This window comes from Kwoniella dejecticola, chromosome 8, assembly GCF_000512565.2.
Source record: "Kwoniella dejecticola CBS 10117 chromosome 8, complete sequence".
Lineage (NCBI taxonomy): Eukaryota > Fungi > Basidiomycota > Tremellomycetes > Tremellales > Cryptococcaceae > Kwoniella > Kwoniella dejecticola.
In genome coordinates this window covers 324,725-350,145 of record NC_089308.1, presented here as the reverse complement: position 1 = coordinate 350,145, position 25,421 = coordinate 324,725, and the positions used below count along the sequence as shown (strand labels likewise).

The following is a 25,421-nucleotide window of genomic DNA, read 5'->3' as shown; positions in this document are numbered from 1 at the left end:
TCGACTGTTCTTGCATTGCCATTTCTGAACGAAACGAAACGAGACCAAATAAAACGACATTCGCGCCTAGGCCTGCCCTGGAATTCGTTGGCTGCTGACGGACAAACGTCAATAGCTAATACATACAAGATCGAATAATCCAAAAGATCCACTATATTCGCTATCAGGGATTCCGGAAATAAGGGGAAAAATCTATTTATACTATACGAAATGCTCCTGACTCTCACTCGCACTCGTCGCTCATCTTGGCTCGCATCTCCAACATGAATCCGCTCAGCTGATCTCGAGGAACCACGAACTCGTTGGCAAAGTAATCGAGGCGTTTGATGAATGCTTCCGATTCATGTTGGAGGAGCTCAGGTGTATAGTGGACCTGTTTGGTGTAAGTCGGTGGTGTCTCGGATCTGTCTACTTCTCTATAGCATCTCAATTTGAAGTTGAGGCCTAACAAAGGTGTAAAATAGGAGATTAGCAATCATTCAGAGCATACAGTCGCATCGTGAGTATAGCCGATAAGTGATACACAATGTAAAGAAGCGAAGGGATTATTTCAGTGGGATGCAAGGTACTACGGAACTCCTGAAAGACGATGATGACGGTGCGAAAGAAGCTGGAGATTGGACTCACTTCGACCATCGGCAGATAAAATACAGTTGAATACCTCTTCATTACCTATCCTAGCAGGTTTGATCTTCACATTGGCAATCTGAATTAGAGTGAGATCTTCGTACAATGCCAGACTGGCAGCGTCTTTGGCAGCTTCCTCAGGATTCGTACTATATGACGGAGCAGAGTTGGTACTAGCTCCAAGGCTCTTGTTGGTGGAGGAATTAAGGGATTGTTTTCCAGCTATCAAGGACTTCGAGTACTCCACTTCTGCGTTGTACTGCTTTTGAAGTTCCGATACTATGGTAATGCAATGCATCAGTATTCGCCCTGAGTGAGACGACTGCACGGTCTTTCGGCTAAACTCACTTTCGGTATCCTTCGCTTTACTCTCATTTTTCAGTTTGGTTAATTCATCCTTCAGAGCCTTGATGTCCTTTGGATCTGCCTTCGTACTCGGATCATCGAAAGGTCCACCAGCACTAGGTAGTTCCTTATCTTTCTCGTTCAAAGATAAAGCCTTCTCCAGTGATTTCACTTTAGCCTGCAGTTTCTCGGTTAATGCTGTTTGAGCGGCTATCACGTCGTTTTGGGCTGTATGCAGACCATCAGTTCAGAACAGTTTCATTAAGGCTGTCAAGCGAAGAATGCAGTAATGGTGGAGCAAGATGGGATTGGCAAAGAGACCTCACCCTTGGCTTGCAGTTCCGCTTTCTGCTTGTATTTCTCCAAGAGATCGCTTCCATCCGAATGGGATTTAGTCAATTCTTCGAATTGGGTCGAATAGGTATCTCGTTGCGTGCGATATCGCTCACGATCCGCCAGCGCCTACAAAATGCAAGAGAGAGATCAGCTAGGTCATTTCAGTACAGTAGGCACCCGTCATTGGTTTGGCTTACACTTTTCAATCTCCTCTTCAGCTCTTTCGGATCATCCTCGTCTACATTTGTTGACTTCGATGAAGGTGCTTTCGAGGCTTTAGAAGGCAGGTCATCGGCGTCTGACCCTAACAGGATGCACGAATCAGTTGAGTCGGTGTGCAAGCAATGGGACAGTTGTGGTCAGGACGACGTGACTTACCTTCGGATCGATTTCCGTCTCCGTCTTCTGTCCTCTTGGTTGACCTGGAAGGGGGTGCATTCTCCTTGCCCACCTATGCGACAAGTCAGCTGCTTCTTGACGACGACGACCTTTCCCAACAGCTCACCTTCTTGACTCCTTTCGAGGTTGTCGCTGATGCCATGTTATATATTTTCAATGATTGGACAGATTAAAGGATGATAGGATTCCACACAGGCGAAAATCAACGAGTAGAAGAACCCATTTGTTTACATTTCGCGTCTGTGCACTCGCTCTCCTCAATGTTGTTTTCGCGGACACTCGTTTAATCTCCGCGACAGTACGCGTCGGCTTGAATTGTCCCTGCGAAACAAGCATAAGCAAACGGAAATTATGGGATGACGTCGCGCAGCTCTTTGGCTAATGCGCTAATGCTTGCGTAGCGACTCGCTGGAATCACATTCACGTTCTTCCAGCTTCGTCGTACATCATCCCCTAGTGGACATGTGCCTTCGTTGATCATCTGTCTCGGCTATCAACAAAAACAAAGCACACCAGACTCGCAAGAATTCCGAGAAGTCTTGCCACCTTGCGTTCAAAGGTGCTTTGCACAGCTCAGAAAAATCGATTGGTCATTGAAGTCAAACGTCATTAATCCCTTTGACACTTGGACCATCAAGAACAACTAGTCTCCTCTGTGATCATCACTATCGCTCCCATCATCACCGCAAAGACATCCTTTGCACCAAATACAATCTTTGAACTTTGCATTAGTCTACGCATCCCGCCAATAAAATGGTATCTACACGGTAAGTCAAAACTTCAAGCATATTTGCATATTCATATATCGTTGAATACCAACTTATGCTCAATCACCTACCATTAGCTCATCGTCCCGACCTCCTGATACTCCCCCTGCATTATCCTCCAAACAGACCACGCCACCTATCGCAGACGAATCCGTAGAGATGGTTACGACCCTCTCGAAAACCAAAGACAACGTCATCAACACTCCCGGCGGTATCATCCATGTTCGACCATACCGGTCAAGCTCCAACGCCCAGCTCAAAGCCGTTCTGAGCTTCACACCGCGAGTATCAAGCTTAGATCGGACCAATGAACGTTCGCAGAATGATCAATTCAGAGGATTCTTCGTTTTATTCTGGTTCGGTAAGCTCTCTCCCCCTCTCAATCTCCTTGACTTACTTTCCCTTCTTCTGCTTCTTTGGTACACCAGTGTATCCAGCTGATCGGAATGCGCAGGTCTGGCGCTTCTATTCCTGCGGACATCTATGCAGTCATGGGAAGAAAACCGGACGCCGCTCTCCTGGACTTTTGGTCGGCTTATAACGGGAGATGCGCTCGTATTAGCGATATCGGATTTGGTCATGGTACTAGCGATGTTTTTCTGCGTGCCGTTCGTGAAAGGTCTCCAGTATAGATGGTACAAATATAGCTGGACCGGTTTGATCATCCAGCATACTTTTCAGACTGTGTATCTTGGGACAGCAGTCTGGTGGGGATGGCATAGACAATGGTATTGGGTCCAATCTGGTTTCTTGGTACTTCGTGAGTGCACTCAGCCTGTCGGCGATAACCATTAAACACGTCCTGACTGACTGTTATATATTGTACAGACGCTTTATCGTCTATGATGAAGGTGAGCTTTTCTGTCAGCTTTTTGTCATCAGCGCCGACCCAGCTCACGCAATTACGCCTCAGATGCACTCGTATATGGCCCACAACGGTATGCTAGCAACTGTATATTTCCAGCTACAGGAGGAGAAACGACAATTGGACGAAGTGATCACCCACATCGATGGCGGAAGAGAACAGCTGCTAGCCGAGGCTGCCGAGCGCAAGGCTCAACTAGAAGCCATGGAAGGCCCTACTCCAGTCGGTACTCCTGGTCCAGGTACACCAGCTCTGACCAGTCGGACAAGCTTCAGCGCTCCTTCAGGAACTTCGTCGGGGTACGAGGATCCAGCAAGCATCCTCAAGAAGCAGTTAGGTGGATTCACAGATATCGGCGGTGCGAATGGAAATACCCCTACAATAACCGCTATCAAAGAAAGAACTCCAGAACCATCTTCGCTTGGAGGATTAGGTCCTTCAGCCGAAATTCGACAACGGACAAGTACTGCGGCAAAGAAGAAGAAGAAGAATCAAGCCACGGACTCCTTGCCGGATCCGCGACCTAATTTACCCTTAGGAACCTCTTTGGAGCCTTCACACGGCACACTTCCGCATGAACGTGCTCCGCCAAGTCCGTTGGCTTGGTCTAGCAATGAACAGGTTGCTCTTCTAGCGAGAAACATAGATGCTATGCAAGAGGAGTTGATCTCTAATGGCGGAACAGGACTGGTTTGGCCACAAAATGTTACGTATAGGCATTTCTTGGATTTCATGTTTTTCCCCACACTGGTGTATCAGCTTGAATACCCGCGCACGAAAACGTAAGTTACCTTATACTTCTTGATTTAATCCAGGACACCACGAGACATTTTAGCTGATTCGTGTTTCGATTGTATCAGGATGAGACCGCTTGTTGTCCTCGAGAAAGTCGTAGCTACACTGGGGACTTTCTCGCTGATCTACACGATCACGGAGCATTACATCATGCCGATGATACCGAAACCCGGAGACTCGTTGTTCAAATCATTCATCAATCTTGCTTTGCCCATGATGGTCAATTACCTTCTGTAGGTCGAGTTCCTGCTTACAAATTCCCTTGCAGAGATATAGCTCATATCTGCCTTATTACAGGATTTTCTAGTAAGCTGACTGGAAAAGTTTACGATCAAGGTTACTCAGCTGATACTGGACGATAGCATTATTTTCGAATGCGTCTGTACGGGATTCGCAGAATTATCTTAGTAGGTCACGAAGTCCTACAACATATCCTCTTCCAGCTATCTGATGAGATTTTATCGCAGCTTCGCTGATAGGGAATTCTATCAAGATTGGTGGAATTCGACTACATGGGATGAATTCAGTCGAAAATGGAATAAGCCGGTATATGTGGGTCCTTTAAACCAATAGATTCAATCTGAACTTAAACGAGACACGAAAAACTGACTACACTGCGTTCTCGTTGCTTGCCATTCACTTCTATTGACTTGCAGACTTTCCTCCTGAGACACGTATACGCGTCGACAATCTCAGGATTCCGACTTTCCAGATCGTCCGCTGCATTCGTCACTTTCTTCGTCTCTGCCTTGTGCCATGAGCTGGTCATGGCTGTAGTGACCAAGAAGATCAGACCTTATTTGTTCTTGATGCAGGTGGGTCTCCACAGGGTTACTTCTTGGGTTCTTGCTGCTTGATTCTTGCTTCTTGCTTCTTGATTCTTGCTTGCTTTTCTGCATTCCCAGGAGAGGATAAATACTCGGCTCACTGGACTAGACGTTCATCGCTGACTCGCTGACCTGTGTCATTCCGAATTAGATGGCTCAATTACCCATGATTGCTCTTGGTAAATTACCGGCAGTGAAGAAAAACAAGACAGTCGGGAATATCGTATTTTGGATGGGGTTGATGAGTGGGTTCCCATTATTGTAAGTTAGACCCAACGCATAATGGAACGTAGGCTCGGTATCGATACTGACAGCATATTGAATGTCTATCAGGGCAATCGGTTATTTGGTTTATTAGATGGGATTTAACGACTTAATCTCACGGCTTTGAGAATGCAATTGAGAAGGAGACCAAATTTCAACGTACAACGAGACGTAATGAGATACGATGCAATGTGAGAAACGGCATGTGACGAGCAACGAAGCCTACACGCGGATACTCCGGGATGGTGGTTAAAGACGTAGTCGTAGTCATAGTCGTGGTCAAGGAGATGCATTTCCACATTACTCCTGCTGATGCTTTATCAAACGACGGACCGTTTATCCCTATCGCTGCTCTTGAGGGGCCTTTGGATTCAGATACAGTATTATACGTCGCATGAAAGCAAGTGATGGCTATCTACGTACATAAACCGTCTCGGGGAGATTGATCAGATGAAGGAACTTATGTATATGCGATTCAGCGAGTACATGATTGCGGTGAGCGTGAGGAATTCGCGGATTTGAGTCTGAGATTGACAGTAAGATGGGGATGGGGATGGGGGTTAAAATGCGAGTGGTTTCCCCTGGTTAGTTTTACGGATCATAAATCTGGAGGGTAACATTGATCTCAAGGTCAGTTCTTCTTTCCCTCAGAACTTTGTGGAACCTTGCCTTTTGATGAATGATATTGTGGTGATAGGCTAGCATAGTATTCTGTCTGCAGCTGACGAAGTGAAGTACACTCACAATAATCGGGTTTCTTGACGTTCACACCGTGTTCCCCTAATGCCAAGCTCAGATCGTCCATTGTCAATACCACTCGATTGCGGTCCTGCAGGCATACGTATGGCATGTGAGCTCATTTTGTCCTTGTCCAATTTGTTTTCGCCTTTATGCTTCATGCTGGACGCAAGGCAGTGAGGTAGAAGGTGGAGTGAGAGAGATCCAGGTATCCAGGTGAAAGGATCATTGCTCGGTGACAAAACTCACCACGCCTGCAACAGGCCTACCTCTCCCACCGGCATTCGTACCGTTCACTCGTAATTTGGCGAAATGATATGCGTCTCTACTTAGGTCCGAGATGAATTTCTGAGCTGAGAGAGATAATAGTCGTTTCCTGTGATTGAGAAGATACGGGTTTGCGGACAACAGGTTAAACACTTGATGGTCAGCCAACGTCTCCCTATTAATCTGTTTCACGATTTTCGATCCTGCTCGCCAAATGCGTGAGGTGACACTGCGATCAATAAGCCGACTCACAGTCTAGGATCAGAACATTCGAATCCGGATCTCTGTAGATAATATTCGGTGACTTCTTCAGGTATCTACGCGGTCCCATGACGATCCCTCAGTTTAACGCACTCGTATCTCTTCGTAATGATCGAATGTGTATAGCGGCATACCAAAGGCTTGTACCCATCCAACATGCTCAAGAAATCTACCAGACTCCTATCTCTCCTTGCCAATTCCTCTTCTCGTTTCGCAGCGAATAATTCCGTCAGATCAGGTCGAGTATCTTCTTCTTCTGCTCCGTGAGGATGCGATTGAGCACCCCGTCCTTCCTGTCCCTCTCCTTCTCCTGAGCCTGATGCTCCTTTTTCTCGCTCCTCGACTGGAGGATGAAGCTCGCCTTTCGGTGGATTTCCGTTGCTCTGAGATGTTGATGTTCGTCCATCGACATTAAGGGTATTTGTGGGTTGAGGATTATTGTTATCGCTATTCTCCATATTCACGTCTTCGTCTTGACTTTGATTTTGAGATGTGTTCTGATCTTGGGTTTGGGCCGGAGCAGTTGCAGAAGTGCTGGATGGACCTGCTTCTGCGTTGGTACTCGAGCCGTTCGGTATTTGTTCGTTGTTGGTTTGGGTTACTTCGGTTGAGGAGGAAGACGTGGCATTGTTTGTAGATCCCGTCGCTGTTGATCCGGAACCTTCGCCTTGAGCTGGGGATGTTGTCGGTAGTGTGGATTCAGACATTTTGACTATACAGTATACTGCTATTCTTCCTTCTTGTTGTGATGATCGTATATGCTTGTATGCGAAGAAGAAAGGTAACAAAGCACTTTGTTAGCTTGGCTCTATGTCGCTTGAGGCCGATGATCAGCAAAGTCAAGTGACCGTGGGAAAGTATTGATTATGGGTGTGTGCGTCATCTCTTTGATTTTAGCGTGTACTGAGTTTATACTGTCCATCATCCAATCACTCTTGAAACACGTTGTACGAGAGTACGAGTGACATAGAGATACCTATCGTCTATACCCATTAACGATTGTATAATAGCTTACATCGATGAGCCTCATCAGTCTCTCCTGACACTCAATACGCCTACCAACACATCAAGATGAGTGCAGACACCAACGCAGACTCGTTACAACAGGATGATGTACCCATATCAAGCGGTCAAGGCGTGACTGAGACACATACACATTCACCTTCATCAGCCTCAGCCTCAGCCTCAGCATCGGGTTCATCTACACCATTACACGCCGATCCAAATAACAACACCATTCGATCGCCTTCACCTAGGAAGCCCTCAAATATCAACTTCCTCGGTCTCGGTGTTCCAGCTCAACCACCAATCTTGCCTAATCCCGCAGCAACAACCTCAACCAATACCCCCGCTACACAGGTATCAGCACCTACGCCCTCGTTGACGGTAACGACTTACCCTCATTTGGCAAATTACATCTTCGGATTACTGCAGAACGTGAATATCAGTCCTACCAAGCATGCTTCGACGTCCTCGACTACAGGACAACACCCTTTAAGTGTGTCTTCGTCGGGAGAATCAGATGACGAATCACCTTCACCACCATTGACTACCCCCACCTCTACCTCAACTTCCTCATTCGCCAATGACAACGACAACGACGATGATGGAGTGACTACCACCTTGCAAACTCCGAAGAAGCCCAAGCTGACCACGAGTCAGAGTCAGAGTGGCAGACCAGAAAGCAGTGGAGTATCTGGTGTCGAGAGGGATAATCTGGTGAAGCGTATTGTGGAATTGCTCGATAATGAGGAAGAAGAAAAGGTCAAGGACGTCTTGAAGCCTTTCATGGGTAATCTAGCAAAGGTAAGCGAGCACGACTGACATTGCGCCTACTTGGCATAGCTGAATAATGCTCTCTTGTTATTAGGACGAGATCCTCATGGATCAAGTATGTTTGGATTGTATGCATCGCAGAAGGGGTGAGTGCGCCAATTGATATCCGCTGAATCTTCCTTATCGTGTGAATGTATGATCAGACGACGTCGATCAAGTCCCATACGCCCCTCATTTTACACCTTCACGAGCTCGAGGATCTCCGAATCCAGCAGCTGCCCATCCCTTACGTCCCTTTACTCCTACTCGAGTACCCTCATTTCGGAATCGCACACCGCTCGGTCGACCTCATTCCCCTTCTCCAGCCCTTGCTCAACCAGCCCCGACCAGCGCAAATCCAGTAGGACCACCTTCTTCCTCTGGCCACAGCTCTTCTGGCTCGCCAGTAATCTCCCCCAGAATGTTGAACGCCAAAGCCGCCACCTTTTCTCCTACCACGCGCGTCGTCTCCGGCGGATCAAGTACCAGCAATCCCCCGCCCGCCGCATCGGAGAAGGCATCGACGCCGTTCTTGCCCTCTGACCCTTGGAAAGATATCACGACTTCCGATATACCGCCCAGATCTGCCAGTCCATTCAGAGCTATAGGACCGACCAGTATGTCTAGAACAAATTCAAGCATAGCAATCGCAGCACCGTTATTCAGCGATAGATCTTCCCCATTCCATTCTCCTATAGGCACGCCTAACCGGACCACGGTCAAGATGCCCGACGTTTTCAATTCTCCAGGTTTGAGCATGGGTTCAGCTTCAGGCGCACATACCCCTACATTCAGCAGGACATCTTCGTATAAGGGCGTTATACCTGATGACGATGATGAAGATGAGTTCTCGCCGTTCGGTAAAGGTCTACCTAAATTACATCATCAAGATCAGACCTCTTCCGGAGGTCTCTCGGCTTTAAATATGGATGCGAAACCTTTCTCGCCGTTTGGGAGTACTACCAACCCTGCTCAGGGGGGTAGGTCGGGAAACTACTCGAATGATGGCCTTTCGGAATCTTCAGGAGATCAACAAGATTTCATAGGTAGTGGCGATGAAGATGTTGCAGGATCAGGCATGACACCGCTAGATGTACTTTGTTCGGTGTTTACCTCTGTACCGCGGAGCGAACTGGAAGACGCACTCCATAGATCAGGATACGATTTCGAATCAGCCATGGGTTTCTTGGTCTCGCAACATACGCACCCGCGTTCTGGCGCATCCACTCCTCAGAGGGTATCTTCGCCTAGACCCCTATTAGGTGTAGGTGTCAGAGGCGGGAATATCGCTCCTGGACATCACGCGCCGGAGCGAGGATATTTCACACAAGGCGGAAGGTCGTTCAGAGGTGATCTGTCGCCTGGATTCTTACCTGCCGGAGGACGAAGTCCGGGCGGACACGGTGGAAAGATGTGTAGGTATTTCTTGGCTGGAGAATGCCGGCGGTCTGACTGCAGATTCAGGTGAGTCTCACACTTTCTTACCCCCCATTCAACATAACAACCGAGCTGATGGATAACCCGATATGCAGCCATGACATCGACCGAGCGTTGTGTCGGTTCTGGTTAAGAGGGCACTGTGCTAAAGGACCGAATTGCGAGTGAGTCGGCTAGGCATGGACAGCCGCGCTCCTCAGCTTACTTTAGCTGACTGCGTCTGGTGTGACAGATTTCTGCATCAGCTTCCGAACAACCTTGATCCGGATGCATTATCCTCTGCCATGTCTCACGTAGAAATCTCGTCCGACGGATATGCTAGAGGAGGTTCTCCAGCTGCATACACGCCCACTGAGGAATTCCCTGACTTAATGGCGGGCAGGCTGGGTAGAGGCGGCGGTCGCTTTGATCCATCTCGGAATCGATTCGCCAACGCGGTCAAACGAGCTACGCCAGGTCTTGCACCTCCCACATTCCAAGTTTCCGGTATGCGTCAATCACCCCTTTTACCCAACGCCCAGATATCCCCTGCCTTACCCTCCGCGTCCCCCTCTTTATCCCTCGCTGTACCTTTACCAAAGATGTCCGCACGTATCAGACTACGGCCCCCATCCTTACTACCCACGCTCAAGACCGGCTCAGCCACGAACGATCAATATATGTCCAGCCGATCCACAGCCATCCGCTTAGGTCATGCGCGAAACGCCTGTCTGGCCAGAGCGGCCGACGCCTTTCGCCGTGGGGATGGTGCTGCTGCCAAACGATTCTCGCGAGAAGGGAAAGCGCTGAACCAGCGTATGTTGAATGAGAGTAGCGAGGCGGCGCAGGGACTAGTGAAAGAACGTAGGATCGAGGCGCAACGTGCGATCCGAGAGAGGGATCCGGGCTGGAGCGATGATCCGACGGACAGGTCGGAAAGAGGTAAAGAGTGTGCGGGGGGATTGGGTGTCATTATGGGTACAGCGCCGAAGAATGTCAATGGAGGGGAATTCCTGAGTTCGGCAGAGAGAGTTGAGGCGTTATTGGATTTACATACGCTGCATGGGAATGAGGCGCAGGATATCGCTGGACAATTCTTAGCTGAGGTGAGCTCTGTTCGACTTGATTTTGACTCTCAGTTCTCAATAGCGTTCACGCTGTCCCGCTGTCACGTATTTTCACTGCTACTGTTGCTAACATGAGTGCGATTATCAGCTCGAAAGAGAGAATTTCAGAGGTCTAGGTGAGTCATGGACCGTGCTGCTTCATCGCCTCTTACTTGCTCCTTGCTGATTGATTGATGAAACGCTCTTAGCGTATATCGTGATTGGAGAAGAGAAACATGTAGGATCTCAAGATCCTTTACGAGGAGCGTCAAAGATCAGATTGGGGACGAGCGTCAAGCAGGTCTTAGCTGAATGGGGATATGCGTGGAATGAGAACGGTGGAGTGATTTGCGTGGATCCGTGCAGGGTGTAATGATCTGCTTTTCTATTATGGGTCGAGCTCCGATGCGCCAGGGTAACAGGTACCTGCTCGAACCTAGTCATTTTAGCGAGGTCGATCAGCAAGATAGTAGGCATTAGAGCTATGAAGGCTGTCTAAAGATTGTAAAGAAGAGAGAGGCTAGGAAATACGGTGCGATCTCACGGGGCTGGTAGGGAGGTTGGGAGGTTGGGAGGTTGGGAGGCTGGGAGATGGCAGAGCGAACTTATCCAATTGAGTTTCTCGGTTATTGTTGTTGTCAGTACAAACCAAGAAGTATTAGCATGATCAAGGAAGGAGTAGGACGATGTCCGATGATGTACAATCGTACAGTCAGCGTTATAGATAGAAGAAGCCAATTACATATACGAGCGGTATTTATTCCCAAAAAGGCATACCCAGTCGTACCCGTAAACAGTGATAAGAAGTAAGAAGTCAGATATACGGAGTCAGAAGTCGAATATGAGAAGGAAGAAGCGAATGCAAATCGATATCATCATGGGGGCAGCGATGGATGGTAATGCCAGCAGTATTGGACATATGAATACATGACATACCAACTGTACGGACGGATAGATGTACTATCGAAGGCGAATGCGGATGCGAAGCAGGATACAACGAAAGTACAGGTTCAAAGAGGATAAAAATGAAGATGAAGAAGCAATAATATGCGGACATGCGAAATGCTTAATCAGAAACGAAGGCTGAAGAATGACTAAAATCATTGCTCATTCGAGTTCTGATGTCAGATGTCAAATGTGAATTGTACTGAAACACTTGTCCGTCGCAGTGCCTAGCTCTAAGCTTTACCCCTCTTATCGGCAGTCTGCAGACACCCCTCTACAACCCCCAACAGATGTTTATTCTCCAGGGCAGCTTGGACTCGTTCTTTGTCATTTAACTGTTTGTTGACGGCGTGTTCTGATTGATGGGTTCCCGATTTGATGCGAATATCTACCCTGTATCGAGTTGGTAATGCTCGAAGTAGTCGGACGCGGAGGGATAAGCCTATTTTGGATCGTCATTATTGGTCAGTTATCTGTTCCTGATCCATTAATCGAATCAATGAGATATGTGATATTTGAGTATTTGTTCTGATTATGCTCGAATTGATTGATAAAAATAAAAACAGTATTGCCCCGATTCTCGGCTCAGACAACAACAACAACAACAACAACAACGACTCACCGATCAGAGTTGACATTGAACAATGAGGAATCGTCGGTGTGAGATACACCAGCACTCTATTACCTGCTACGTGGATATCATCGGGATTGACCACTCGGAGCGCTTCGAGTGAGACTGGATGTTCAGGGTCGGTTATTGAGCGTAGCAAGTCTGTGAAGGAGAAGGAGAATATCGTCAGTATCAAACAAACCAGATGGTATCTCTAATCTCCCTTCGCAGAACTTGGTATACAATGGGTATTCGCTTCCATACGACTCCATCAGGAAGACTCACCATACACTTCTTCCGCATCGATATCTTCCCTCTCATCCTCCTCGCTCCCCGATCCAGAACCATACCCTGATACCGCATAATCCTCCTCTAAAAGAGCTTCTTCAGACCATAGACTCGCTTTGCCTTTCTGTATCCTCTTAGTCGAAGTCGAGGCTGTCGGCGCGAAGATTGTGGGGTTGTCGTTATCAAGCTGTCTTGACATTGTGCGTTATAGACCTTTTAAATAAAGCTTTGCCAAATCCTCTGATGTTCTCTTTGTTTTGCCGATGGTCGATTGATTTCTGACTCTTGTATGGGCTGATTGAGCTTATAAAACTTTACTCATTCATCCAAGAAGTAGATGGGTCAAGTTGAATATTTCAAGTTACTCACCTTCGAATCGCTCGAAATACGAGATAGTACTTGGTTAATCGCCACTTTACGTTACTTCCGCTTCAAAAATCCTTCTACATATCTACCCCACCCATTTTACTGTCGATGCGTATAATTCCGATATTTGCTCCTCATTCTCATTCTCATTCCTCACCGTAGCGCAACAAGATCGACCAACGAACCAACCAGTTATCATCAATCGCAAACCACTCGAAATCATCTTACCATCTTACTAACTCAGCAATAGACACATCAGACATCTAGACATTCAGACAAAATGGCCGAGGATAAGTGAGTCTACCTGCTCCTACCCCGCGCCCTGTCTTCTGCATGCTTTTTATCGGGACTATGTTGGAGATCGAGCTGATCGCTTAATGGTGTTTCGCGTACAGATCATACACTGTACGTTTTATTCCCTTGAAGACCTTATCCGGGGTGAAGCATCACAATTGATGGACGCGAGCATGGAAGAGGGATAAATTGAGAGAGATTACGCTGATCTGACTTTGTTGTTTTACTCTACGAACAGCTTCAAACCGCCGGATTCGAGTGGGTTTGACATCGAGATAGCGTGATGAAGATCGATATGACTGATCTCGTACATACTCATAACAGCGCTCGATTCCCTAACCAAAACCAAACCAAACACTGGTATGTGCTCTCGACATGATCTAGAGCTAGTAAGATTTGGAGCCTAGAAATGTAGACTGACTAAATTACCTTTCTGGTTTTGGTCATTTCGATTCTTTAGTTGGGTAAGTTCTATCTCTTCATCCAATTCATGAGACCTGTCAGAGAAGGAGATCCATGAGACCCGTCAGAACCTCCTTCTCCTTCTATCGTCAACCATCGATTTGATTATCACAAAGGATCAGAGATTCGCGCTAACTTCGGATCCCTGTTCCTCTTGTCTTCTTTTCCGCTTCCACAGCAAAACTTCGTAGATTACCACAAATGCGTTAATGCCAAAGGAGAGGATTTCGCACCTTGTCAACAATTCAAAAAGGCCTACCGGGCACTTTGTCCCAGTGCGTACACTCCATCTTCTCCATTCATTCATTTAGTTTCCGCTCTCCATGTGTAGCTGTACTTGCTGATCGTATAACGATCTCCTCATTACTCCGCTTTCATCAATCAATCACGAATTGCGCTTGCCCTGTCCCCCGATGATTCCTCTCTTCTCTCTGAATTCGACATCGACATGTTGAATCCACTCGTTCTGCCTCACTGCTCCCATTAGACGAATGGACCGGTAAATGGGATGAACAAATCGAGGCTGGTACTTTCCCAGCTTCCCTCAAACCTTAGATAATGCATATACTCCATCTTTCGTCGATTTAGATCCAGCGTCTGTGCCATTAGCGCGTACGCTGAGGAATGGGTATAATCATGGGAATGCAATAAATCTATATCAATGACAATCAATACTCCTGACAGAAGCCAAAAGTTGCCATCTTGAATGCGGGTTTCAATAGGGTTCTTAGCGTCCAATTATCCCGTGATAGTACATCTGCGCACTCGTGATTTAGGACAGCAATCGATGTCCTCGTTTGTCGACAGGACACCGCTCATGAAGAGGAAAGTCAAGATGTTCAGGGCGCTTGAGCAGTCTAGCCTTCCGGTTGGTTTCGCGCTTCGATCATTCGAACAGCCTTACCCAGAGCTAGGGTTTCTTGCGGAATCAACGCGTGCACTTCGTCCGACCGGGACTCAATGGCTAGGTTCATACATGATGAAGTACCAACCTACATGATCGGTCTGAACAACAAAAGACAAATGTGACACCCACACCGACACCAGATTCTACGCCTGCGTAGCTTCTTCTATGCTTCCACCCCCATCTTCCTCTACGAAAATCTCATTATATTTCTCTAGGATAGTTTCGATTGCCTAAACAATATTTCGAACACATCATCAGCATCAGCATGGACGCACTCATCTTGGGTCTCCCGGACAATTTCAGCCCGGGATGAAGGCCGCACTCACTTTACATTGGAAGCTCATGTGTTCCAGATTCAGTCCCCCTTCTTCCGGAGGTGCGCCCAGAAGCGTCGGACCGAAGACGATGGACAAGTTCGATACTGACATCTGGTTTATCGATTCTTTCCTTCGTACCCTGTCTCCATGTCGTTAGCTACTACACTGACAACTTGATACTGAACTTTGGATTTCGGAAGGACTCACCGATCTAAATGCCCCATGAAGAATTTCAGCGTAGCGTAATTTGGATCTGGCAATTCGTTGACTTGTTCGTGTAGACGGATATGACGTAGACGATCGTTCTCATACCCTACGGAACATCAAGCGACCTTCAGCATCCGCATATTTTCACAGCAGATGGACGCGAAACATCACTCACGAGCAGCTTCAATGAATGAGTGATACAGTCCATAAGTCAATAACGGTTCTGGTAATTCCCTGAACCATAATTTCAGGGCTCCTGAAACGACATTGATATCTGCCGACCATTCATCCGACATGACATCGATGTTATCGACATCTACCAACACCAAATGCGGTGGGACCATCAACATCAGAAGCGCTCTAACGAGTGAGGGATACAACCTACCTTTGTCCAGGGCGTTCTTGAGAGCTTGTACTCGTGATGTAGTACCAGACAATCTATATATACCCATTGATTCCAAGCCTGAACCAACAAAACCGAAAATCATCAGCTTGTGCCCTTCATTACGCGTCACACAATGAGGTTGCGGCAAGGAGACACTGACCGTAAGCCTCGATAGCCTGCGCACATTTTTCCACGACTTTCGGCACTTCCACTCCATCTCTGTTCAGCTGTTCGCCTAGATCTACACCGAAAGTCGCACCTGAGGAAGCGGGCAGACCAGGTGGTACCCATCCTTCAGACGATCCGTTATCGTAGTTATGACTTTGCTGTTGAGACGAATATGACGGGTTGTGAATGGGTTGGGGCTGCGATATATGAGCGGTACCATTCGACATAGCAGTTGAATTGGATCCGATCGAGATTTGAGAGATATGAGAAGAGCCTTGCGAGTTCTGCGTGTGTTGCAAGGGTTGTGATATCGGTTGAGGTGGAGGCGCATCGTTGCTTTTCGATATGTGGGGCGGTAAAGGCGGTAACTAAGTACGCATGATAAGCTGAGAGCTACAGACGACCTATACGCAACTCACGAATCCTTCTTCATACGGTCCGTCTCGCCTTGGTCCCTTTGTTGCGCCCCTAGCGACCGTGTAATTCTGCATATACGACTTGAAGTCGGTCCGATTGTCTATACTCTCGTATATCGTCTTGAGACCAGGCCCTGTGCGTTGCAAGCATTCAGTCTCTTATAGCCATCGTGATGGGCGAAGCTTCACTCACCCTCATCAGCCGCACTCATGGGGTTCAGCGTAGTTCCATCGGCCACCAGAGTGGATTCATATAAGAAAGCGTAACGCGTTAGGTGATATTGCGTTCCGAGATCCAGCTCATCCGCGCATTCTTTCAAAAGCTACAGGAAAATCCCGTTAGCTTACATTGCTATACTGGCCTTCTTTGCTCTGAGTCACCTTGACTCACTCTGAGGATTTTCGGCAATTGGAAGTTGAAATACTCCTGCCTGAGCGCTTGACTCTCCAAGACGGCTTTTCTGAAAGTCTCGCTGGCTTGTGCCATCCTTGCTCGCACATCGTCCTCTTGGCGAGCTATCGAGCCGGCTCCTTTCCCTTTGAACAACAGTCCACCTTTGGTCATCGCTTTGCCCAACGCTCTTTTTCCTCCACCTGGATTGTTTGCCGATGTCGACGTAGATGATGTGGAAGCTGAGGACCTCATGCCAGCATCTTTGAATGATTCTCCCTCTTTAGCAACCAATAGCCGTTCTAGCTCTTCTGCCGTTGCGTCAAATCGGCCTTTGGCTTTGTCCATCACTGTCTCTGATTCTTGCAATATACCTTGATATCGCGCGCCGTTATCTTTGTGCTGTAGAGCCGAAATAGCATACATCAGTACGATCATTGACATCTGCATATTGACATTGCTATGGATTTCAAGGAGGCTCACGATCTTCCGCATTTTCTCTCCTTCTCTAGCCAGACTCAACAGCTCATCGCTCATCTCGTTCAGCCTTTGGGAGAACCTTATCCGATTCTGCGCTAGCTGTTCTTGCAATTTCAACCCACTCTGATACGACGAGACGAATGTACTGAACAAGGTTGCGGTATCAGCTACGTGTTTGCCATTAGGAGAGGAGAAAAATCTCTCGGCTCACCCAGCTTTACAGTCCGCCCTCGAGTAAACCTCTCCCGTCGTCCTGCACAACTCTGTCACGGACCTAGCGTATTTCTCCTCTATTTCTGCTCGTGACCGAAAGAAGACTGCTACTTGCTATACAGGTCCCAGGACCAAACATCAGCTACACACATTGCCTGTTGTAGTGGGCTTGAATCAGCAACTCACTTTACATGATGCGATGCTCTGTTTTATTCTATCCGCCAATAAAGGCAACGCGCACTACAACAGCATGCGACTTCATCAGCACATAGGGGGGCGAGCAAGCGCACATAGTCGCACACTCACGTCAATCTCGCATAAACCTCTTAATATGCCCTCATCGAATCCAACAGGGACAACATCTTCCTGCGCTGCATTCTTGACACTTCCCAGACTACCCATGCCACCTCCTAATCCAGATGATAGCCGCCTATCATTACTCAAACTGGGGCGAGAAGCGACAGTTGCGTTGATGGAATCAGATTGAGAGTTCTGGCGGTGGGACTCATGATGTGAGGAGGTTGCGTTTGACGATGAAGAGGCATGGGGGAGCTGCGGTTTGGTAGGTGATGGAGGTTGCGGGGCGTCTTGAGCTAACGAATTCACATAAAGTCTCGAACTTCAGCATGTTCCTCTTACGACTCAAGGGTAGGTGATGGAGGAGTGCGAGATGTTCAGCCTTACAGTATTGCCTTGAGCGACTCGAGTATTGGTCATCGTCCACCCCATTTCCACTTGGACGCTTGACATCTACGTATCCGTCTGGATACTGTTCCATCGTATCTTACTTGCGAAAGCGAAAGTCGAGAAATCCTCGTTGTCCCCCGAAATGTCTACTTGAACTTGAACTCGCGGTTTGACGGTAGTATTTACAAACGGATGAATCGCACACGTCGGAAAGCAGTTTTTTGTCAGAGATTTCAAGCTTTAGGCTTGAGGGATATGGATGAATTGGCTGTCAAGTGTCTAGATAGACCAGTTGAGTTGTTATGAAACGCCTTTAACAAAAGGTATACCCTTCGCCCGTCTGAGTATATGGATCCGGCCGATCTGCGGGCACTAATGGGTATTGTCGATGATGTTGCTAGCAATGATGATGCCGTTCTTCCCGTTGTGAGGTGTTGGGGATTGATAAGGTATAAATATGTGTCTGCGGCTTGTATAGGATGGATATGTAAACAGAGCGATACTACTGAGCACTGAATGATGATGGTCGTCGTTTGTGGTTGTTACGCGTGGTGGGCGGGAGCAGAATCAAAGGTCACCGTAGATTAAAGTGTTTTAGTGTGTGTGTGGCGGTATCCGGAGACAGCATGTACTGTAACACAATAAACATGAACCTACACTGAGGAAGGATTGCAGCATAAGGTCAGAGAAGATGCAGTGAAGATGAAAAGACAGAATATCAAGCATTCGGCTGAGTTTGTTCACACTAGAGGAAGGCAGAAAGCAAAATTCATTCGATACAGCATGTTACATGCGACAGGTTCGCAGCGAGGATCGTGGCAGGATTGACGACAGCTTTCTCAAGCGACGCTCAGTAATGTGTAGCGGCACTGAAGCGACCAGTGGTCGAAACTAGAATCGGTACAGTCTCGCCCGGTGTGTTTAACCTTGACTTGCTCGTCAGAGATATACCATAGCTCGGAAATTGGGTACTGAAAATCATGCTTCACCTCAGATGCAAATTCAGATTGCGGAACGTGAATCGTCGAGTTTAGCCGCCACTGCATATGAACCGTTCGCATGTCCTTCTTCTAGCCCGAGGCAGCACATCGCAGCACTGTCAAGTGAGCAGCTCATCGCGCTAGGGAGTTAGAGCCTCCTATGAGCAATCTCAGACATGTCAACATCGTCAGTGCTGGTATGTAAGAAGCCAGACAATCTGAGACCAATACCAAATATCGGAATATCCATCCAGGCAACTTGCTAGAATACGCAAAAGCCAAAGATATTGTCCTTGGAAGTGCGAAAATACGAGACTACGATGAAGCGCGAAATCGATACAGGATGCCCGAAGATATATTGACACTGAGGTCAGTGTAATGCTTCGATAGTCCTTTACTCAAGGTAGACTAAGCGGCGACGCAAACGCCGGAAACAAGCTTGAAACCTGATCTGCAAGCGAAAGCTTCACATCGGGAATTTGAGCAAGTGACGGCGCCTCGAACGATACCGGGCAGGGCAGAGCAGCTGTTCTCGTGCGAGCGTTCCGTCAGCATGACTGGCAAGGCAGATCAGGAGGATTGTCGACCTACTTGGTACCCATCGTAGCATTTTTAGCAGGCTGAAATTCGCCAAACGTGCATCCTCCGCAGGATTCAAACTCGGAAGTGGTGTCGATGCACTGTAGCAGCCATGTGACATATGACAGTACCTGTATGATACAATCAATCGAACGACTAAGCTCGATGACTCACTTCGTAGGTGTCGCTGTAGGGGATTTGACAGGCTTTTGATCGGAAGGGGCACAGACCACCATTATTCCTGTTTCGAAGGTTTACCAATCTTTCCCTCAACGCCTTCTTCGCAAGTCCACTGGCGGTAGCATCTGCACTATGGGTGTAGGTGAACCAAGCGTTCCCTCCGCATGTCACTGCTCCACTACCGCTTTCTTGCTCGTTATCGATCCCCTCGATGGTGTTTGCTGCATTGCATCGACAGCCGAACATATCATCGTTGATCAACGGCTGGATCATCGCTGATCCTTCGGTTTTGCACGACGCGAAACAAGTTTCCAGGGAGACCACATCGCTCGGAGCCCTACACTCAATGATCAGTTGAGCTGGAACGGACACCCCAATTGTGGCAGCCAAGGACAAGTAGGGGTAGACAAGGCTTACTTCATCTGTAACCATGTTACTGTAACACCCTTGGAACGCGAAGCTCGTTATGGTTGAATATACCTGGTTGGCAGACTAGGATCAGCCTCAAGACGATCAAAGGCGAAAGTCCACCTCAACCCACATAATTGCTGGTACTTGCACAACCACCATTCGAATCCACACCAGGCTAATATGCACTGGCTTCTGGCGAATAATTGGAACAAGTACACAGTTCCGCATCGGCCCGGTAATAGAAATAGGGGGCACTATAGGTGGTTGTACAGTAATTCTAGGATAGTGAGTTTTGACGTTGAGATCAACTGTCAGCCATGCCGAGTGTATGTCCTGCGATCTCGTAGCGGTCTTCGAGACACTCACTGCACATTTACCGACATTGCCATATGTTCCGGAAGGGAAATTATTGTCTCCAGTGAAGGACACATGTGTGCAACTCAAATACGTTGCGGCTCTCACAACAGATCAAGTACTGCCTAGGACAGCCAAAAGAAACAAGGAGTGGGAAAAGGAGAGGGCCATGTTGCTGGGTGCTGAGCTATTCAGATCGCGAAGACAGATATATAGAGACGTGTTTGAGATATCAAGACTTTTCAAATGAAAGGGGTTGTCGACCAAGGCATAGAAGTATAGTTGGGAAAAGGACGAAATCGGTCACGATTACATAGGAGGTGGGAAGCATATGCAGAGCGAGGGGACATGGGGCAATGCATCCCCACATAAACCTATGTCCACGCATCTCCAGGACAGCTCCGACGTCGAGATCCCGATGTTTGGACGTAAACAAACATGCCAGTTGAAATTACACCGAACGGCCCTTGATCTGCGCTCGATTTTGACACCACCTTGCAGCCATGCGCTCGAGGTCGCCGGTCATAATCAAGTCAGTCTTAGAGCAGACCAAAGGATCGACAATCATGCCGCGAAGTATATCTGATCTGAGCATACCAAAGGATGAGCCGTATGTTCACCTGTCCAGATAAGCTTCGAACCCTTTGACGTAAGCTAAACAAGTTAATTAAGGGGTAAGACCACGCTGGAGATTCCAGCAAATTGATGCATTGATCTGAGCTGAAAGGTGAATAGAGGTGAAGCCCGAAGCCAAGCCACAGCTCGATGCATCTCAACTCATGGGCCAGTACTTTCGAAGAGGAAGTGGTACGTACCCCCCTTCCCTCACAAATGCCGATAGGTTTCACTTGACGCACATCCGGATCTACAGGAACGGCTTGTGTTGTTTATGTTTTACGGCATGCATAATGGACAATCGCGATGTGCCAAATGACTATTGTTGCGTAGACTTGCAATGAGATCGGTCCATAGAAACGTGGAAATACCTCCCTCGAGGAGCACAACAATCATCCAACTTACATCGGATCGTAAGGCGCTGCATAAGTCAGGTCTGATTGGACGACTCATCAGTGTCCTGACTGGATTACAATCGAAATATCCTGACATCATCGAATCGTTGACTATCGTAAATCGAGAGGGAAAATTACAGATTCACGGAGGTTCAATTGTCCTAAAGGTAGAACGCGGTAAAGAATTTAAGGAGACGGTGTAAGAGGGGTGCAGAGATGGCGGCTGGACTAGACGGGAACACAAAAATCTCCGACTAGCCGATATCCAGCCTTGCAGGCGAAAGCTTCGCATCGGGAGTCATAGCAGGTCACCGCCCCGAAAGCTACTCCCGGAAGAGTCGAGCAGCTGAGGTGGCGATCGAATACGTGAGCTGAGTATGACCTGTATCTGATGAAAGAATGGAAGAGATCGACTCACTCCATGCCTGCAGTCGAGTTCAGCCTGCCATGCTCGCCGTGCATGCAGCCACCACACGACTCCAGCTCTGAGCCAGTATCGATACACTGGGTCATCGCAACGGCGTAAGGTCAGTGCGTTAGCTGATTCAACCAACGAACAGTCGTTTAAGGCTATGCAGAATACGCACCTCGTACGAAGCAGTCTGTGGTATGGTGCACGCCGTGAGATGACTTGGACATAGGGCCTGTTCTCGTCGCCTCTTCTCGGCTAGCCTGGCTTTTTGCTGTCGTTTGGACCATCCAGTCGCGGCAGCTTCTTGAGAGTGCACATAAGTGAACCACGTATAGGAATCACAAGCTCCCACACCGTTCCCATCGGTACCCTGGATTGTGTAGGCGTTGTTACACCGACAGCCAAATGCATTCCGCCCAGCAAGGGGTTCGACCATGACCGATCCTTCGTATCTACAGGCTTCGAAGCATCCTTCGAGTGTAGATTGATCGGGCGGCGCACTTTGAATTCATCCAAACATCAGCTCCTTCTTCACATAGCGCATGTACTCTCGAAGATTGCAATGAGAGGATGAGGCTCACTTGTCGGTGACCATATTACTGTAGCATTTTTGGAATTGGAAAGAGGTGACAGTGGAGTACAACTAAGACCCAGATTAGCGTCCACGAGGTGTCGTGCTAGTGCGAGAAGGGATGGATACGAATCAGATCAGGGACGTACGACCACAAGTGACGTATCCTGACAGCCTCCCGTGTCAGACGCACTTTGAACCCAATAGTCCGCTGATGGAGTGTTAGGGCCGCACTCGCAAAGTCCACCACCGGTCTGATAGTAGAAGTAAGGGGTGTTACCATTTTGCTCACAGAATCCCTAGTCCGGCATCAAAGTTAGAATTATCAGCCAATCGTCTTGATACGGACCACCATCATGGGGTGTACTCGATATTGGACGGAAGACTCACAGCACAGGCTTGCTCATCAGGCTCCGAGGGAGACGTTGCGGTGACCGTAGCCGTAGTTGAGACGCACCCCAAGAATGTGTAGGCCTGAGCTCGGAGAATCACAAGCGCCAAGAAACAAATAATCGAGAGGAAGGACGGTAGCGTCGATCGTGCCATGTTGATTATGTAGTATCGACTTGAGTGACTTGGTTTCCCAGATGCAGATAATCGGCCAAAAGGGCTATATAGAAATATGGGTACAAAAGAGTGTGAGGTATAACCACTAGGAAAAGATCGTGTCCAAGTTTGATTCGGTCCGCTTGATTCGTTAGTACATTCCTAAAACATCAGTGATGGAAGGGGAAACATTTCCAGATGCAAGGGAGCGCTTTCGGGCTGCCTCCTTATATGATTCACTGGAAAACAGTGTTTCCAATACCCGCAGACGGAGATGCAAGGCATATTATCAAGAGAAAAGTGTCAACACAGGTCGAACACAAACAAGTCGACAAGTTCCGCCTAGATCTTCCCGAGGAGATGACGAAGCGGGTCATTCTGCTTGATTTCGACTGTATATACGGTTACGTTTGTCAAGTTGAACGGTATGAGAGAGAGAGATCGTCACTCAAGGTGAGACCAACTTGTGTAAATTTCGTTCGAAAAATCAAAACAATTGGTGTCTCAAATCACAGTCGCGCGAGAGTCGTTCTCACGCATAGAGCACGCCAGATCTGATCTGCATCATGGGATATCACAAGAGTTTGTCGTCATGCCTGGACGCCTTGTGACTTTTGGGATTTCGCAGAGCAAGCCTCAAGTGCACGTATTCACCCTCAGCTTGTCAGATGGACCTGGACAGCTTCATCCATATGCGACCGAAACGAACAATGAACAATGAAAGGGGAATTGCTTTCACGTATCCGGCGACTGCCTTTCGTGACACGGTACACGGCCATGTTGACTACACCAAAAGCATAAGTATTCATGCTCGACATCTGAGATGAAGATGAGAGGAATGTCCGTGTTCATGTTGTGATGAGATGATCGAGATCTTTCTCTAAGCAAGTGGCACACAAAGCCCAGAAGCAAGCTGGAAGCCGGACTTGCAAGCGAAAGCTTCACATTGTGAGTTGGCACAAGTCACCGCTCCTTGAGCAATACCTGCTAAGCTAGTACAACTGATATCGCGAGGTATATCAGCGCCGATCTCAGTCGTGATGGAGGAATATGCCAAGAAGATTCCTCAACTCACTCGATGCCAACCGTGGAGTTCAAAGGGTTCTGGTATTCACCGAAGAGACATCCACCGCAAGCTTCGAGTTCGGATCGAGTATCGATACACTACAATTCCAGGAAACATCTGTAAGTGTCTCGCTCGAGGGATAGAAGTGGACGAAACGAAAAGCTCACTTCGTAGGCGGCAGTGCCCGGTACGGCGCAAGCCTTTGCACCACGGGGACAGAGGGTTTGCTTCTCCCTTCTCAGTCTCTGCAACCTTTCCCTGTTTTGCCTTCTAGCGAGACCACTGGCAGTGGCCTCTTGAGAGTGGATATAGTTGAACCAGGTGTAAGCGTCACAGGTGGTAGCAGGGGTTCCACCTTCAATGGTGTATGCGTTGTTACATCTACAACCGAACTTGTTGGTCTCTCCTAGCGGTTCGACCATGGCGGAACCTTCAGTAGCACAAGCAGCAAGGCACTCTTCGAAGCTGTTGACATCTTCCGGTGCTCTGTAGAGGAGAGGTTCTTTGGTCAGCCATATAATCTGACTTGCAAATTGGATACAGTATAAGGGATATCCTGCTGTGGAACTGGCGCAACGTGGAAAGGGGCGGTACGCGTTTAATGAAAGAACTTAGCGGTCTTGACAGGTACCCACTTATCAGTTGCCATGTTGGTATAACAGCCTTGGAAATTGAAAGTGGTAGTCCTCGAGTATAGCTACCCAAGTCAATACAGGTATGGTGAGCTGAGTAACCGACAAACAATCGCCTCCTTCTTCTCATGACCGGTGACAGCCACGACCACAATAACTCACCAAGTAGTTCTCGGAGTTGGTGCAAGCACCTGTGGACGCTGATCCTTGAGCCCAGTACTGAGCTTGAGACGCAGTCGTCCCGCAGGAACATTGGTTGTCGCTTGCTCTGAAGTAAAGGAACTCCGTGTTTCCACCTTTTTCCCCACAGTAAGTCTACAAACAACACTATCGGTGAGCGGTGACCTCTTGCAACCGCGGATGATACACGGATAAACCCTCTGCCTGCCGGGGAGACTTGAAGATGTAAGACGAGCTTGGACTTACATCGCAGGAAGCAACGCTTGCTAGAGTATTCACCACTGGGGTGTTTCCTTTTGTGGTGACACATCCAAGGTATGAAGCGGCGTTTGCCTTGAGGGCGAAGGAGGCCATGATGGCGAATGCGGAGAAAGAGGCGAACATCGATGGGACCATTGTGTCTGTATAATCTACGGATGAGGTTCAGAAATGTAGCAGAGCGACTGCGTGAGCTGAATAGAGTCAAAAGAGTGTGGGAGTTTCCTTGGTAGGGAACGAGTTGAATCGGTGAGTGGTGATCTTAGCTGGACATGGAA

The 25,421-nt window shown here is 48.0% G+C and overlaps 9 protein-coding genes across 9 annotated transcripts; 2 read left to right on the top strand and 7 right to left on the bottom strand.

Moving 5' to 3' along the window:
* Positions 1–223: 223 nt before the first annotated feature.
* On the bottom strand, positions 224–1,849 carry I303_106452 (uncharacterized protein; the record flags this gene model as incomplete). The annotated part of the gene is made up of 7 exons (XM_018411549.1): positions 224–444; positions 628–906; positions 976–1,200; positions 1,299–1,434; positions 1,506–1,612; positions 1,687–1,759; positions 1,814–1,849. The coding sequence occupies 7 exons, from the start codon at positions 1,847–1,849 to the stop codon at positions 224–226; spliced, it is 1,077 nt and encodes a 358-aa protein (XP_018259361.1).
* Positions 1,850–2,633: 784 nt separating this feature from the next.
* I303_106451 (uncharacterized protein) lies at positions 2,634–5,226 on the top strand (the record flags this gene model as incomplete). Its single annotated transcript, XM_065969376.1, has 9 exons — positions 2,634–2,835; positions 2,929–3,234; positions 3,303–3,325; positions 3,388–4,121; positions 4,200–4,367; positions 4,497–4,541; positions 4,602–4,686; positions 4,791–4,949; positions 5,113–5,226. 9 exons carry the CDS (start codon positions 2,634–2,636, stop codon positions 5,224–5,226), a joined length of 1,836 nt encoding a protein of 611 aa, XP_065825448.1.
* A 630-nt stretch (positions 5,227–5,856) lies between these two features.
* I303_106450 (uncharacterized protein) lies at positions 5,857–7,198 on the bottom strand (the record flags this gene model as incomplete). The annotated part of the gene is made up of 5 exons (XM_065969375.1): positions 5,857–5,894; positions 5,970–6,054; positions 6,213–6,339; positions 6,483–6,547; positions 6,626–7,198. The coding sequence occupies 5 exons, from the start codon at positions 7,196–7,198 to the stop codon at positions 5,857–5,859; spliced, it is 888 nt and encodes a 295-aa protein (XP_065825447.1).
* Positions 7,199–7,562: 364 nt separating this feature from the next.
* Positions 7,563–11,201, top strand: I303_106449 (uncharacterized protein; the record flags this gene model as incomplete). Its single annotated transcript, XM_018411552.1, has 7 exons — positions 7,563–8,297; positions 8,362–8,413; positions 8,471–9,770; positions 9,839–9,907; positions 9,976–10,828; positions 10,938–10,965; positions 11,038–11,201. The coding sequence occupies 7 exons, from the start codon at positions 7,563–7,565 to the stop codon at positions 11,199–11,201; spliced, it is 3,201 nt and encodes a 1,066-aa protein (XP_018259364.1).
* Positions 11,202–12,006: 805 nt separating this feature from the next.
* Positions 12,007–12,870, bottom strand: I303_106448 (uncharacterized protein; the record flags this gene model as incomplete). The annotated part of the gene is made up of 3 exons (XM_018411553.1): positions 12,007–12,215; positions 12,396–12,545; positions 12,669–12,870. 3 exons carry the CDS (start codon positions 12,868–12,870, stop codon positions 12,007–12,009), a joined length of 561 nt encoding a protein of 186 aa, XP_018259365.1.
* Positions 12,871–14,843: 1,973 nt separating this feature from the next.
* I303_106447 (uncharacterized protein) lies at positions 14,844–18,055 on the bottom strand (the record flags this gene model as incomplete). Its single annotated transcript, XM_065969374.1, has 14 exons — positions 14,844–14,930; positions 15,027–15,156; positions 15,225–15,330; positions 15,400–15,540; positions 15,610–15,687; positions 15,770–16,145; positions 16,197–16,327; positions 16,387–16,516; positions 16,585–16,986; positions 17,068–17,209; positions 17,276–17,391; positions 17,464–17,517; positions 17,584–17,870; positions 17,962–18,055. The coding sequence occupies 14 exons, from the start codon at positions 18,053–18,055 to the stop codon at positions 14,844–14,846; spliced, it is 2,274 nt and encodes a 757-aa protein (XP_065825446.1).
* A 1,297-nt stretch (positions 18,056–19,352) lies between these two features.
* I303_106446 (uncharacterized protein) lies at positions 19,353–20,497 on the bottom strand (the record flags this gene model as incomplete). The annotated part of the gene is made up of 7 exons (XM_018411555.2): positions 19,353–19,470; positions 19,536–19,624; positions 19,698–20,062; positions 20,141–20,183; positions 20,245–20,289; positions 20,370–20,391; positions 20,481–20,497. 7 exons carry the CDS (start codon positions 20,495–20,497, stop codon positions 19,353–19,355), a joined length of 699 nt encoding a protein of 232 aa, XP_018259367.2.
* Positions 20,498–21,706: 1,209 nt separating this feature from the next.
* I303_106445 (uncharacterized protein) lies at positions 21,707–23,007 on the bottom strand (the record flags this gene model as incomplete). The annotated part of the gene is made up of 6 exons (XM_018411556.2): positions 21,707–21,824; positions 21,897–21,982; positions 22,066–22,390; positions 22,472–22,533; positions 22,611–22,760; positions 22,852–23,007. The coding sequence occupies 6 exons, from the start codon at positions 23,005–23,007 to the stop codon at positions 21,707–21,709; spliced, it is 897 nt and encodes a 298-aa protein (XP_018259368.2).
* Positions 23,008–23,887: 880 nt separating this feature from the next.
* I303_106444 (uncharacterized protein) lies at positions 23,888–25,281 on the bottom strand (the record flags this gene model as incomplete). Its single annotated transcript, XM_018411557.1, has 6 exons — positions 23,888–24,008; positions 24,083–24,171; positions 24,241–24,559; positions 24,709–24,770; positions 24,868–25,020; positions 25,132–25,281. 6 exons carry the CDS (start codon positions 25,279–25,281, stop codon positions 23,888–23,890), a joined length of 894 nt encoding a protein of 297 aa, XP_018259369.1.
* Positions 25,282–25,421: the final 140 nt, after the last annotated feature.